Source organism: Anser cygnoides, chromosome 10 (assembly GCF_040182565.1).
Source record: "Anser cygnoides isolate HZ-2024a breed goose chromosome 10, Taihu_goose_T2T_genome, whole genome shotgun sequence".
Lineage (NCBI taxonomy): Eukaryota > Metazoa > Chordata > Aves > Anseriformes > Anatidae > Anser > Anser cygnoides.
In genome coordinates, this window is record NC_089882.1 from 15,491,712 (window position 1) to 15,506,564 (window position 14,853).

The 14,853-nt window shown below is 65.8% G+C and overlaps 1 protein-coding gene across 1 annotated transcript; it reads right to left on the reverse strand.

Moving 5' to 3' along the window:
• Positions 1-11: 11 nt before the first annotated feature.
• GNAI2 (G protein subunit alpha i2) lies at positions 12-13,815 on the reverse strand. Its single transcript, XM_067002956.1, has 9 exons — positions 13,635-13,815; positions 6,184-6,226; positions 5,461-5,602; positions 4,978-5,138; positions 2,861-2,989; positions 1,997-2,126; positions 1,649-1,802; positions 1,096-1,296; positions 12-978 (listed from the first exon to the last, which is right to left on the reverse strand). The coding sequence occupies exons 1-8, from the start codon at positions 13,750-13,752 to the stop codon at positions 1,106-1,108; spliced, it is 1,068 nt and encodes a 355-aa protein (XP_066859057.1). The 5' UTR covers positions 13,753-13,815; the 3' UTR covers positions 12-978; positions 1,096-1,105.
• Between the last annotated feature and the right edge of the window lie 1,038 nt (positions 13,816-14,853).

Here is a 14,853-nt window from a genome sequence, read left to right on the forward strand (position 1 = left end):
GGGGGGTATTCTTTTTTTTTTTTTTTTTCTTTCTACATTTTATTATTTCAAACCACGTGAACAATTCGGTAAAACATCCCGTGGGAAAAGCAGGGCCTGGCTCCGGGGGGGGGAACGGGGGGGGACAGAGCTGGGGGGAAGAGAGGGGGGCCGCTCTGTACAGCAGGGTCTCCCCCGCCAGCGCAGCTAGACCTATGCACTAGGCTCTATTAGAGAGGGGCTGGGGGGGCGGCCGCCCTCTCCCCCTGGCCCAGCGCCGGACAAGGGGGGGGGGGCGGGGGGCACGCAGCCCCCCCGTGCGCCGGAGGGGCCCCCCCACAAGGCACACGGTTTCGGCATTACCTGCACCAAGACGACGCGACCACTTAGCGCTTTTAAATAGTTTCTTAAAAAGGTTTCTTTAAAAAGCAACGTAAACCAAGCTTCGTGTGTGTGTCTGTGTGTGTGTGTTGGTGTTTGTCGGTGTGTGGGTTGGGTTTTTTTTGTGTGTGTGGTTTTTTTTTTGTTTTTTTTTTTTTTTTGTCTTTTCTGTTTTTTAAAAGGAATGTTATCAGTCGTGGTTCCCTGGGGGGGGGGGGGGGGTCCCCTCACCGGCCCCTGCGGTGGTGGGAGCCCCGCAGCATCCCACGAGCACGACTTTTTGGATGTAAACGGTGCAGAAGTGATTTCCTGGAACCCAATAAAAAAGGGGCTGGGGTGATGGCGACCGGTTAGCAACCACGAGGGAAAAGCCCCTGCCCCCGGCCCCACTGGTGGGGGGGGGGGGGGGGGGGCACGGGGGGAGGACGGAGGGACCGGCGGCTGCGGGGGACGGTGGGGACGGCCCCAGGCTGGGCGCCACGGGCAGCGCGCTCCCACCCCACTGCCACAGTCGTCACCAAAACGTCTCTTTAGGGGGTCGGGGCCGGGGGGGGGATGAAACCAAAGAGGAGAAGCAGAAGTCGCTGGGCAGCGTGCTCCTTCCTTCGTCGGCACGGCCTGAGGGAGAGAGAGACCCGTGAGCAGGACCGGGGCTGGGGACTGGGGTTGGGGGGGGGGGGGGACACGGGACGCAGGGCTGAGGGCAATGCTCCTCCCGTCCCTGCTGGCACCCACCTCGCCACCCTCAGAAGAGCCCGCAGTCCTTCAGGTTGTTTTTGATGATGACATCAGTGACGGCATCAAAGACAAACTGCACATTTTTGGTGTCGGTGGCGCAGGTGAAGTGCGTGTAGATCTCCTTGGTGTCCTTCCGCTTGTTCAGGTCCTCAAACTTGCTCTGGATGTAGCCGGCTGCCTCGTCATACTTGTTGGCACCTGGAGAGGGGAAAGTGAGGCTGGGGATGCCCCACGGCACCACACAGCAGCGGCAGAGCCACCCTCACGCAGACCCGCCTGGGCTAACCCCAAACCCACCCGTCCCCACTGCACCCCACACGCCACCAAACCCCACGCTGCCAGGGGCCACTGCGTTGCTCCCCAGGGCCCATGGCATGATGGCCACATCAGGACCCCACCCACACGCACTGCGGGGACACTCCTCCAGCCCTACGGATTCACTGCACAGAGCCCCAAAGGCTTCTTGGGCAGGGACCACCGCCGCCGAGCCCACCGCCAGCCTCCCCTAGCAGAGGAGGCCCCCGCGCAGCCGCTGCTGCCTGCTCCGTACCGCTGTACTCGGGGAAGCAGATGGTCAGGGGGCTGTGCACGATCTTCTCCTCGAAGAGATCCTTCTTGTTGAGGAAGAGGATGATGGACGTGTCCGTGAACCACTTGTTGTTGCAGATGCTGTCGAACAGCTTCATGCTCTCGTGCATCCGGTTCTGGCAGGGGACAGCACCATGTGAGGCAGGGGCGCGCACCGCACCACCTCCCTTCCACTTGGCCACTAGGCTGGGCTGGGACACTCGTGGCCACCAGAGCAGAGCACGGGGTCCAGCATTGCATGGCGGGCTCCTGGAGAGGGCACCCCAAAGCTGGACCATCCCAAACCTGGACCTCAGCCCCCCTCACTTACCATCTCCTCGTCTTCAGCCAGCACCAGGTCGTAGGCGCTGAGGGCCACGCAGAAGATGATGGCCGTAACCCCCTCGAAGCAGTGGATCCACTTCTTGCGCTCTGAGCGCTGGCCGCCCACGTCGAACATCCTGCGGAGCAGGGGCAGCGTGGGCAGGCAGCACTCCCGGGCCCCGCCAGCACCCCCAGCCCTGCCTCAGTTTCCCCAGCAGACCCAGGAGAAGGTGTCCATCAAAGCGTTGCCCCTATTTCCCAGCCAGCGCCGCTCCCCCTGGCAAACAGGGGCAGGATCAGGCCGCCCGTGCCTGAAGGCATCACAGCCGTGTTCCCACCTCCAGGAGACGACCTCGCAGACCCGCTCCAGAGTGGGTGCTGCTGGGTTTGGGCTAGAGCTGGGGACGTACCTATGGGATGACGGACGGGATGAAGTGCACCATGTGCCTCTCCCACTCTGGGCACCAGAGGATGCACTGGCTCCATGGAGCAGAGCCTGGTGGCAGCGCTGCGTCCTCCACAGACAGATTTTTCTGACTGCTCGGCTGCTGGAGGGGTTCCATCCCTGCTGTGCCCCCCCCCCCCCCCCCCCCCCCAGGGACCCTAGACCCATTCTGCCCGTCTCTGCTGGCTCCTCCAAGCCCTGCAGCGGTGTGGAACAGCCACTGCGCAGCCTTGGTTGAGGCGGGCGTTTCGGCAGATGTGCTCCCATCCCAATCCCAGAGCAACCCCAACATCACCACCACCAGAAGCTCAGCACCAGCCCTGCACACCAGCAAGGCTGGGGCATGCTGGCCCCAGCACCCAAACAGGATTCAGCCCTCTGAGGCCAGGGGAGGAGGACTTGTGTCTGAGGAAGGGCTGGGCGTACTTGAAATGGAGGTCCTTGAAGGTGAAGTGGGTCTCCACGATGCCGGTGGTCTTCACCCTGGTCCGCAGCACATCCTGCTGGGTGGGGATGTAGTCGGCCCGGGCTATCCTCTCCAGGTCATTCAGGTAGCTGGGGAGGGAGCAGAAGGGCGCTGTGTAAGCCGGGTGGTGGGGCAGGGGACATCCCGCGCGCTGGGGGACATCCCGGGGGTGGCACCAGGCACCCCCATGGCGCCTGCACCAACCAGGCCGGGCAACGCTGAGCCCCCGGCACAGAGACACCCCCCACCCATACCCCGGAGAACCCCCTGCAGGCTGGGAACACGGGGACAGGGCCGTGCAGCCCCCCGGGGAGCCGCCAGCCCCACCTGATGACGCAGCAATGGGGACACAGGGGACACAGGGAGACGAGGCCGCGGCACCGGGGCCCGCGCAGCCTTAACGCTTCCCCGGCTCACGGCGGGGGGGGGGGGGGGGGGGGAACGGAAAGAGGAAAGTATTCATCGCCACGGCAACGGGCCACAGCACCAGCGGAAACAATTTCTGGCGCCGTGCCATTTATAGTCAAAAAAAAAAAAAAAAAGAAAAAACAAACACAAAGGGCCTCATCCCCGGAGGAAACGGGCACAGGCCTCGGCTCCCGGCAGGGACGTCCCCGCTCCCCGCCGGAGCGGCCGCCAGCTTTAATCGCTCCGGCTCAAGTTAATTGGGTTACGATAAGCAGGCTTCCCCTCGGCAAATTAGGCCCCCCGTAATCTGGGGAGAGCCGCACCGAGCTCACGGGCACCACGGCCGCGGTGGGCGCGGGGCCGTCCTCACGTGCTGCGGGGCCGGGGGGCGCTGGGGTGGGTGCGGGCAGCGTGGCACAGGCACAGCCGGAGCCAGGCCGCACCTCCCCGGCGCGCTCGAAAAACAGCCGGAAACGCACCCGGCCTCCGGCTGACACAAAAACAGGAAACGAGCGCTGGGGAGGCAGGGCCGTGGCGGTGGCTGTGGCGGTGCTCGGACCCGGCGCCCAGCCTGCCGCCACCTCCGCGCCCCGCAGCTGCGGCGTCCCCAGCCCCGCGGTGTCCCCAGCCCCGCGGCACCGCACGGCGCAGCGCCCGGTGCCCTGCTGCAGGCGTCGCCCCCGGCCCACCGGGTAAAGGCCGAGACCGCAGCTCACTAGCGCGAGCTGGAGAAGCCTCTTAATTAACACTAGTCCGACACTCGTAACACACTGGATGCGGCATGAACGCTGTTAGGACGATCTCGTTCGGAAGACACGCGTGCATGAATTGCAGGCCTGAGCGTCCCTGGAGCTGCAGGGACGGCGGGGAGGCTCTGGCCTGGCGCCTCTGCCAGAGGGACCGAATGCGGCGGGTGCCTGCGACTGAGCACGGGGCCGCCACCGCACCTCCTCCAGCACCGGCTCCGGCGGTCGGCTCTCAGGCATCATTTGTGCCGGTGATCCCAGCGCAGAAGAGCAATCATGCTTTAGGCAGCTTAACTTATTTATTAAATCTCTTTAGGGATAAATTGAACCAGATGCAGTCAATTTACCTATCTAAGCACGAGTTTGCCAGCTAATACGCTAGCATAATGCCAATTTTTTCCCACATGAACTCATTTGAAAAAAAAAAAAACAACAAACCAAAGAAGCTGTCTTGTGCATCCCACTCAGAACAAGCATCCCCACGTTTCTTTGGGGTTTGTCCCTGCGTGGTTACTCGCTCCCCATGCAGACAAGCAGCCGTGGGGGCAAAGCGACCAGGAGGAACCCCTGGTCGCCGAATGGCAGAGCCATCTCGCCAGGCTCTCCCCTTCCCATTTAAGGGACCATAGCAAGGGGGGAAAAGCAAAAAAACAAAACAAAAAAACAGAAAACCTCTACCCAGAAAGAAATTCAGCACTAACCATCTCTTTGCAAGGTGAACCAGCACTGGAAGCAGCACCCGCGCAAAGAAACCCTGCGCCCAGCATGGAGCGGGATGAGGGGCCCGAGCCTGGAAAGGAGGGTCCCGGCTGGGGAGCGGGGACACTGCAGGGACCTGGCGTGAGTACGTGACAGGGGGGCACAGCCCCAACCCTGCTCCTAAACCCCACCGAAAGAGGAAGAGAAGGAAGAAGGGTACTCACTAGGCGGCAGAGTCATTCAGCTGGTATTCACGGGAGCGGTTAAAGCAGGCCTGGACCCCGTGGTCAGCCCACAGCCTCCGGATCACGTTGGCAAGGTCCTCGGGCATGATGCCCTGCTCTTCCGCGGCGCAGGAGAGCGCAAAGAGCTGGCGAGCATCGTCCTGCAGGAGAACAGGGCCAGGCGTCAGCCCCACCGCCCTCCGCAAGCCCTGGGGACACTGCCCCACGCCAAGGCTGCCCATCGCAGACACGTGCAGGAAAAATACACAAGATTGGCAAAAATCACCTCTCCCAACCCAGAAAGCCCGTGGCGTTCCCCTTTCCTCCCACTGTTCATGCTTCGGGTCCCCCCACCCTATCCTCAGGGCCAGGAGGTCACAGCCCAGGGGACAGCAGAGCTTGGGAAGGGCCACCCTGAGCCCAGGTCCAGTGCTGGCAGCTTCTGCTCCCCAGAGGGACTGGGGCACACATGGGGGCACGCACCGCTCTGGAGGAATCCCCGAAGTCAATCTGCAGGTTCCCCATGGCCTTGATGATGGCCATGATGGACTGGATTGTGTTGCTGTAGACCACGGCTTTGTACTGCCGGCACTCCTCCTCCGAGTAGCCATCTTCGTGGATGATCCTGGGGGCAGGGGACAGGGTCAGGCTCTGCCCTGAGCGTGGCGCCAGCAGCCGGGGGCTTCCCACAGCCTCTTCAAGCCTGGGAAGCTGCTCCAGCTCCGGCATCGCCTCAGATAGACACCGAGGACACGCTCAGTGCCGCAGTACCACAGCGGCCAGCACCACTTCGGGGGCTGGCACCACCAGCTCGGAGCCTTTCCCGTACTGGGGACAGGACACGGGGCAACACGGTGCTGCGGGAGGGGACAGCGCTCCCCCCAGCCTCCCCACCTGCGCTAGGCAGGAGGACGAACCCAGTGGCACCCACAGTGCCCCACCAGGGACGGGGACGTTCCCGGCTGCCCCGCTCCTCCCCGCCAGGTATTGGCTTTCACAGTGGCGCTCTGCGGCCGGCAGAGCCACAGGCACCTGAGCTCACCGCCTCCTCTAACTGCACGCCCGATGAAATATTCAAAGGACAGCTGGCTGGATAACAACCCCCCTGGCACTAGCCTGGCGGCAGGGGCGCTGGGGACATTGGGGACAACAGTAACCAGTCCTTGGGGTACTGGGAGGGACGGGGCAGGCCTGCGGACTACTCACTTCATCTGTTTGACGATGGTGCTCTTCCCAGACTCGCCGGCACCTGCAGAGGAAGGGGACAGACAAACGGACGAGCTGTGAGCTGCAGCCTGAAGCCAGGGATCCCCCTGCCACCGCGGATACCCCACCACACGCTGGGACCCCGGCTGTCCCGCAGCTGAGGCGGCACTACAACAGCAGGAGAGCAGGGCCGGGGGCACAGAACCCAGCACAGGGCCACTCCGTGACACCCAGGGTCATCTGCATGGCTGGGGAAAACCCAGGCTGGTCTGGCGTTGGCCGGGGATGTGTCACCCTCGGTGGCAGCTCCGCCACCGCCCCGAGAAGAGGGGACGTGCAGCTCCCGCCAGGCTGTCCCTCCCCGGGCCGGGAGGGCGGAAGGAGTGAAGTCATCCTGGCTGCAGAAAGGGGAAGCTGAAAGGGGAAGCTCGAAGGGACGCTGCCCATCCCTTGTCCCTTCTCTGGGCTGGGACAACCGCCCGGAGCGATCCCCCAGCGCGGGGGCTTTGAGCAGCACCGCTGGGGGATGCCAACGGCAGAGCTGGGTGGGATGCAAGCCCCGGGGTCCTCCGGTGCGAGGTCCCAGCAGCACGGCAGCTGGGGCAGCCTCTTCCAGCCCTCCCTGGGGATCCCCCAGCCTGGGCCACGCTTCAGGCCTGGCCCCGGCCCCCCGCCACATGGGCTGCTCGCACCCCGGGCACTGCTGGAAGGTCCCGGTGGCCGCAGAGCCGCCCTTAAAGAGGGCCCCAAGCAGCCAACAGCAGGGCTGCTCTGCCGCTGGCCACAGAGGGGGAAGAGAGATTACAGAGGAGCTCAAAAAATGGAGATTATGCTAAAATTAACCTGCAAAAGCACAGCTCGTGGTTGCGGCTGAGACGCAGCAGCAGGGAGCAAGGCAGTGGCGGCTCGAGGGGCACGGGCAGACGTCACCTTCTTCACGGGTGACAGCCGTGTGCCCTTGTGGAGAGCAGCGTGGCCCCACACAGCCCAGGTACAACGAGGCCACACAGGGGTTATACGCTTGCCGCAGCACTGGGAGCCCGCTGCCTGCTTCAGCTGCTCCGCTCTTGCGAAAACGCGGCAGCGCCGCACTTGTGGCTGCGAGCGCAGCAGGGCAGGAGCCCAGCGCCCCTCCGTAGCCACCGCTGTCCCCTCCCGCCCTGGACAGCCAGCGTCACGCCGTGCCCGTCCGCCTACCTTCAGGACCACGCACCCCGATCCCCCTGCAACGCTTGCTCACAACAAAAAGCACGATGCTTTTCTTGGCGCTTGCCCCGGGTGTCCCCTATCGCATCTCCCACGCTGCCACTGCTCTCCCCCATCCAAGTCCCTGAAGCCACCGTCCTTCTTAACCCTAACTGCTGTCCCCTAAGCCGAGTGCCAGCAGCGAGGGTCACACCCCGGTACCTGCCGGGCAGGGCATCCCTCTATCTCCAGCCCGTGCTGCAGGGCCACAAGGCAGCAGCACCCCGCACCCAAGGAAGGACCCAGCACGCATCTGCAGCATCTTTCTTTGGTTACGGGGCTCCGCAGATGACACGTGTTTCTCATTTGGCCCAAAATACACAATTTGGCTGGAACCTCGCAGGCTTGACCCGACGGAAATAAAACTGTACTTGGTTTGGAGAGGCGGATCGGGTTTCTTTCTTTCTTTCCACCCAGAGCTTCCCCCGTCTCTGAAGGCCGTCTCCTTTGGAAAAGGATCCCCGCAGCCAGCCGCGCCACGCGGAAAATCCCTGCTCAGACGGGCTGGCTGCAGGGCCACGGCGCAGGGCAGGTCCCCACGCAGGGACAGCGCCCGGCCCCAGGGGACCCCAGGCCATGCAAGCGCCCCACGCACGGAGAAGGGTCCTGGGAGCTACGTCAGTGCCGGCCCCATGCGGGGACACCGTGGCAGCAGGAGCTGGCCTAGGGCATCAAGCATCGTCCCCACGGACCCCGAGCATCCCCGAAGCCCACTGTTGCAGCCCATAGAGGTGTCCCTGTGGCGGGGGCTGCGCAGCCAGCCCGCTCCCTGCCAGCACATCGCTGCTCTCCTCTCCCCACGGCCTCGAGGGCCCCACAACTGCTCCCCAGACGTGACCCTTGCCTGCAGCAGGGCCCGTGGCAGGAGGAGCGCAGGGAGGGACGGAGCCCGGCCGCGAGCGCACACGTGCAGAGCCGGTTTTCAAACCGAGCGTTGAGTCTGAGTCACGTTAGCTGCGGGGAAGGCATTTTTTCCTTTCGTAATCTGTATTTAGCAGGAGCACTTTAGTACCTCATTAACTCTGACAGCCTAATCCCAGCCTGAGCAGTGCCTCCAGAGGTGGGGGTGCCAGCGTTGGGCAGGACGGGGCCCCTGCACCACACAGCACCCAGACCTGGGCACCGCTCGGCACGGGCAGAGCCCTCGGACACGTGCGGCAGCACCCAGCAGGACACCGGGATCACCGCAATGAGTCTCCCCCTCCAATTTCCCTTCCAAATCACCTCCTTTCCCTAATGAACCTGTAATTGCCTGGGAGCTGCACTCGGTGTGACCGGGTGCTGCTGCCAGCGTGCAGACAGCAGCTGGGACGGGGACACCGGGCAGTCGTCACACGACGCTGGGCAGGTATGGGGAGCCAAACCGTCCCCTCGCAACCCCACACGGACGGCACAAGGGCTCGGGGCACCCCTGGAAGCTGCTGCCGAGCAGCCCAGCCTTGGGGCCGGGCTGGGAGCTCCCCCCTGTCCACAGCTCCAGGCCCCCGAGGAAGGTACCATACCGGCCACCGGCTGCCAGCCCCAACACAACCAGCGGGCAGGGGGCCAGGCAGCGCACGCGCTTCCAGAGAGGGGCGGCTTCCTCGCGGCGAGGAAGGATGCTCCTGCCCGGCCCAAACGGCCTGCCCGGTGCCCCCGTACTGCTATCACTGGCTGCATCCCCCCCGGTGCACTCCAGAGGGTCCCAAGCCTGCGTGCTGCCTACGGGCCCCAGGGACGGAGGCGTGATGCTGCCACCCGCGCCCTGTCACAGCTGGGTCTGGCCCGGATCACGGCCGCTGGGACACGACCGCGCTCGTTCCCAGACCGTCCTACAAAAATAGGAGGAGAGCGCGCGCTCTTGGGCTGCTTTTCCCTGTTGAAAATAATCTTTTAAAATTTTAAAAGTAAGCAAGCAGATGGCCAGCTCCAAAACACAACCTCCCAGCCGAGAAGAAACTTGTTCAGCTGCGGATCCAGCTTCTTTTCAGAGAGCCCCAGAGCCCACTCCTGGGGACCCCGGCACCACCGGGAGCAGGGCTGGAAAACATCCCCAGCCCTGGGCAGCCACCAGGGTGCACCCCTCGGGCAGGCGAGGGACAGGGGCAGCAGGGACTGGTCCCTCAGACTGGCCACTGAATGGGATTTTCAAAGCTCTTCATTAAAAGCATAGTCACCATGGGTGGGAGAAAAAGACTTTAAAAAAAAAAAAAAAAAAAAGATTCCCCTCGACATTTTCCTTGCTATCTAAAATAGATGGAAAATTGCTTTAAAAATAATTGCATGTAAAAAAAAAAAAAAAAAGCCACAGCAACGCCGAGTGTTTTTCCAAGCGGCCATCTGACTGCTGCACAGAGCTGGCCACTCTCCAGGAGGGCCCTGCCAGCCCCAGGGGAGCCGGGTGGGTGCTGCCACCCGGGGGTCCCCACGTGCCCCCCACACATGTGCCACGAGGGGAGAGGGGACAGCACCGTGCCGGGGCTGCCTGCACAGAGCTCGGAGCAGAGGGTGGAGGGGACAGCACCCCCTGTGCCCCCATCGCACCCCAGCGTGCCCCCCCCAGCCCGTCCCAGGGGGCCAAGCACCAGAGCTTGACTTTGAAGGTGCTGAATTGGGGCTCAAAAGGGGTGCAGGGCGACTCGGGGGCACCTGGACACGCAGCATGGGCTGGACCGCAGCTGCATCCAGCCACGCCATCCACTTCCAGGCAGCCGATGGAGACGCGACTCAGCCTGTGGCTTTCTGGCAAAAAGTGCTGAAAGCACACCAAAAAAAAAATCCTCTGCGGGAAGGATGTTCGGAGCAAGCAGGGGAGGAGTGTCTGGGCCAGGAACAGCTTTTCTGAACACCCCCCTGCCACCGACAAGGGACGCTGACGTTTACAAGCCGGACAGAACTATTCCTGTGCCTTTTTTCCAGGAACTAAGAAACTTTCCTTCTTGCTTTCTGCCTCTGAAATCCCAGAACAGCAACTCTCTCCCACCATCCCACCGGCATCTTCACGCTCTTGCCCCCGGGGCCACGGTGACACCGGGTCCTTTGTGCCCCTGCAGGGACGTGGGGCAGCGAGCTGTCCTGCCCCGGACAGGGTCAGGGCCACCAGCACCCACCTCTGGGTGCTGCACGGGGAGGTTTCTGTAACCTGCAGCAGGTTTGCACGCCCATGTCACCAACACAACCGCAGACGTGGGCAAGCACCAAGGCCAAGGCTGGGTGCCCGGGGCGCACCCAGCACCCATGGGGGCACCGCTCAGACCCGCTGGGCGCTCCCCAGCCTGCCCCCACCCCACAGCCGGGTGCCCCCCGATCGCTGCCCCCAGGTCGCAGAGCGGCGCGGGTTGGAGCAGCGGGCACTGCCCCGGGGTGCTCGCAGCCCCATCGGGCCCAGCCGCCTCCCCCTGCCTGCGCACACCGCGACGAGCGGCGCAGGGCGGGGAGGAAGGAAAAGCAGCGAGGCAGGAGCAGGCGCTGCAGGGCCGGCTGCCCGCAGGCACGCGAGCCAGCGGCAGCCCCGTGAGCACCGGGGAAACGCCGCCGCCGAAAGTCGCAGCTGGTCCCTCCCTTCCTCTATTTTTGTGCAAGCAGAAGAAGTAGCTGAGCCCGGGTGCCGCAGCCACCTCCCCGGCGAGGCCCGGCTGGGGAGCAAACCCGGGGCCTGGCACCGCCGTCACCCAGCCCGGGACGGAGCCGCCGTCACCCCGAGGGACGGCATCACCTCGACAGCACCCCGAAGCCACACGCAGCACCCCTGCCAGCTCGCCGCAGGCCTCCGAGTGAGAGCCGGCGCTAGGGAGCACCCAGCTCCCAGCGGGGAGGGCACAGGGCAGGGCTTTGGTTTGCCAGCGGCGCCTGCGGGGGCTTCCCACGAAACCCGGGCGAGAGGCGCGGATCACCTCCGTGCTACAGCCTGAGAGCTGGCAGCCAAGAAATCCCTCTTCCTTCTTAATCCTAAGCAGGCAGGAAATGGTTTAGGGACTGTTCGCTCGGGGTACCGCTTGTCCACCGCCAGCAACACGTCGGAACGGGCGGCAGGAGCACCGAGGACCACATGCGTCTTCCCCACCAAACCCCAAACCAAACCCCGCTGAGTTTGAGGGGTGGGTCGGGGGGGGGGGGGGGGGGGGGTGTCTCCCTCTTAACTGTATTTCTCCTGCTGTCTGCAAGCCCTGCCCTCAGTGACAGGCCCCGAGGCGCACACGGGTCTGCTTCACCAAACTAACACAAAAATAGGCGGAGAATGAAAAAGCCATCAGGGAGGAAGGGGCCGGTGGCCCCGCACGCCCAGCGCCGCTTTTGGCAGCAGCGAGGATTCGGCAGCACCGAGGGTTTCACTTCTGCCTCGCGCCAGGCAGAACGAGCCAGGAACACGAAGCCTGTGCTGGGGGGGGGGCAGAGGCTCGCGCCCTGCGTTGCAGAGGCCGGGTGGAGGCAGCGCGAAGCCCGCCCGCGGAGGAGGACGCGGCGGTTGAGGAGCCGCCAGGCGGCAACTGAGGGGCTTTGATTTGCGGGCGCAGCGCCGGGAGCCCCGCCAGCACGCACAGAAGCCGCGGTGTCTGCTGGCGGCGGCGGGCAGCTCCCGTCGCCCTCCCCATCCGGGGGGGGCTCTCAGCTCCTCCTGCGCAGCACCCGGGACCCCGCGGCAGGTGCCACCCCGGCGGGCTCCGGAGCGTTTTCCAGGCGCATGGTTCAGAAATGGTCAATAACAGCGGAGGGCTTCAGCACTGTTTATACTTGAACAGCTGCTAGGCGGAAAATAATAATAATAATAATAATAATAATAATAATAATAATAATAATAATAATAAAGTGGTTTCACTCTGTTTTTGGCTTTGGAAACCCACTGAGATCAGAAAACCGGACTGGCCCCGTAACTGCCCTCCTCCTCAGCTCCACTTCAGGGCCAGCGCAGTGCCCAGCCCCGGGGAGTGCTGTGGGCACCCGGCGCTGCCCCGCGTGCCCTCGGCCACCCCGCGCTGCCCCGGCCAGCCAGCAGCGAGCAGGGAGCGCCGCTCCCGCATCGCCCACCCCACGCCAGGGGCACGCCGCCGCCAAGCACCCGGCTGCCCTCCGCAGCCACGCGGGGTGCCCCGGGCCCGCCCGAGCACCGCCGCTCTCCCCTGGGAGGAGATAACGGGGGGCCACATCGGGCACCGCCGCGACGCGACGGAGGCACCACGTGTCCGCCCTGCAACACCCGCGGGGTTTCGCTCCGCCAGCGCCTTCCCCTCCCCGGAAACGAGCGGGGCTGGGGCTGCCCGTGCCTCCTGCCGGCTCGCACGGAGCGGGGGCAGCCCCCGGCCCCCAGCCCACCCCCCCCAAGTCCCGGAGCCGTCCCCGGGCAGCAGCGAGCCGGGAGCCGCGGCCCCGCGGGAAGGGGCGCGCGGGGCCAAGCATCGCGGCGATGAAGCGCCGGCCTTGCGGCGGTACCTCCGGACATCTCGGGGCAGGCGGCGGCTGCACAAATAAGCGGCTGCCTGATTTCACCATGACTTCCTGCTGCTCTCGGCTTCCTCTCTCCAAGAGGGCGACGAGAAGACGGCGGCCGCTGGCAAGAGGCAGCCGGAGGGAGGCGGGGGGTGGGGGGGGTTCTCCTCCAGGCTCGACCCGTGCCCGGGGCTGGGGGGGTCCCCGGGGGAGAGAAGCCGGGCGGCAGCCCCGAAAGCGAGCGAACGACGTGCGGGCGAGGCGGGGAGAGGGCCCCACGCAGCATCCCCGGCGCACCGGTCCCGTTAGGGGAGCGGCCCCGCGGGGGGCTCGGGGGGAGGAAGGGGGTGCGCGGGGGGGGGGGGTCCCGGCGCCCCGCACCGAGCCGGGGGGGGGATTGGGGGTGTCCGGGATGGGCGCCGCTGGGGGGGTGGGGGCAGCACGGCGGGGGGAGGGGGGCGGGGGGCAGCGCCCCCTTTGCGAGGGGGGGTCCCAGGAGATGGGGGGGGTGGAAGCGCAGGGCGGCTGCGGGCCGGCCCCCAAAAGAGGGAAGGGGGTGGGGAGTCACGGGGAAGGGCGGGGGCACAGCCGGGGGATGCCCGGGGCTGGGGGGGGAGGAAGGAAGGGGGGGGGGAAGTACCGGGGGGCGATACCGGGGATGGGGGGGGGGGGGGGGGGCGGCGGCCAGCGGGGGGGTGCCCCGGGGTACCGGGATGGGGGGGGGGGGGGGGTGATGCCGGCGGGGGCGGCGCACGGGGGGAAGGGGGGGGGGGGGGTGATGCCCGTCGGGGGGCGCCGCTCACCCAGCAGCAGCAGCTTCACCTCCCGCGCCGCCTTCTCGCCGTCCTCCCGCAGGTTGCGGTCGATCATGCGGGAGCGCTCGGCGGCCGCCTTGTCCTCGGCGCTGACGGTGCAGCCCATGGCGGCGGCGCCTCCGCTCCGCGCTCCGCCGGCTCTGCCCTGCCCTGCGCGGCGCGGGCGGGGCCGGGCGGGGCGGGGCCGGGGGGCGGGGCCTGGAGGGAAGGGGGCGGGGCCTGGAGGGAAGGGGGCGGGGCCTGGAGGGAAGGGGTGGGTCCAGATGAAGGGGCGGGGCCAGATGGGGGGCGGGGCCTGGAGGGAAGGGGGCGGGGCCAGATTGGGGAGGGGGCGGGGCCATGGGGAAGGGGCGGGGCCACGGGCGCGGGAAGGGGCGGGAGCGGGAGGGTGCGGAGCGGGGTGTGGGGTGCGGGGTGCGGAGCGGGGCCGTGGGGTGCGGGGTGCGGGATGCGGGTAGTGGGGCCGTGGGGTGCGGGGCCGTGGGGCGCCCAGCCCAGCCGTGCCCGGGGCCGTCGGACACCCGTGGGTTGCTCCCCAGCGTGCCCCATGCCAGGCTTCATGGGGCCATCCCGCGCCCAAGGAAGGAGCTGCGTGGGGCCCGCGCAGCGCAGAGGGGCTCGGGGCGATGCTGTGCCCTGGGACAGGTGTGCGTCGGGCCGCGGCGCGCTCCAGCACGGTCGTGCATCGCACCACCCTTCACGTGCGCGCAAGCGGAGGTGCACGGTGCTGTGGTGTGCCCCACAGACGTGTAAAGGGCCCTGGTGTGCCCCAGGACGTTGCTCGTTGTTCCGTAGTGTGCCCCGGCACAGCCGTGCAGGGGGCCACGAAGTGTCCGTGACGGATGTGTGCGGGCTGCGATGTGCCTCAGGACACGGGGGGTGTCACGGGGAGCCCCTTAGCAGGTGTGCAGGGGGCTATGGTGTGCCCTAGAACAGACGTGCATGTGGCAATGGTGTTCCCTGGGACAGCAATGCACGGGGCCGTGAGGTGCCCCCAGACAAACAAACGCAGCGCTGTGGGGTGCACAGGACAGAGGTGTGGGGGGAAATCGCTTCCCCGGGAGAGGCATGCAGTGGGCCACCGTGCTCCTGAGGACAGGCCATGTATGGCTCAGGACAGAGGTGCACAGGATCACGGTCACATGGGCATTTTGTGCCCGGGACCGATGTGACTTGAGGCGCGATTTGCCCCAGGACCTTGTGCATC

What these genes read in the sequence shown, in the direction of transcription:
- GNAI2 (XM_067002956.1), bottom strand. Translation starts at nt 13,752, where the DNA reads ATGGGCTGCACCGTCAGCGCCGAGGACAAGGCGGCCGCCGAGCGCTCC. An exon ending in ACCATCGTCAAACAGATGAA is followed by an intron (nt 5,603 to 6,183) that starts GTGAGTAGTCCG and finishes CCCTGCCCCCAG; the next exon opens with GATCATCCACGAAGATGGCT. An exon ending in TTCAAGGACCTCCATTTCAA is followed by an intron (nt 2,127 to 2,860) that starts GTACGCCCAGCC and finishes CCTGCTCCGCAG; the next exon opens with GATGTTCGACGTGGGCGGCC.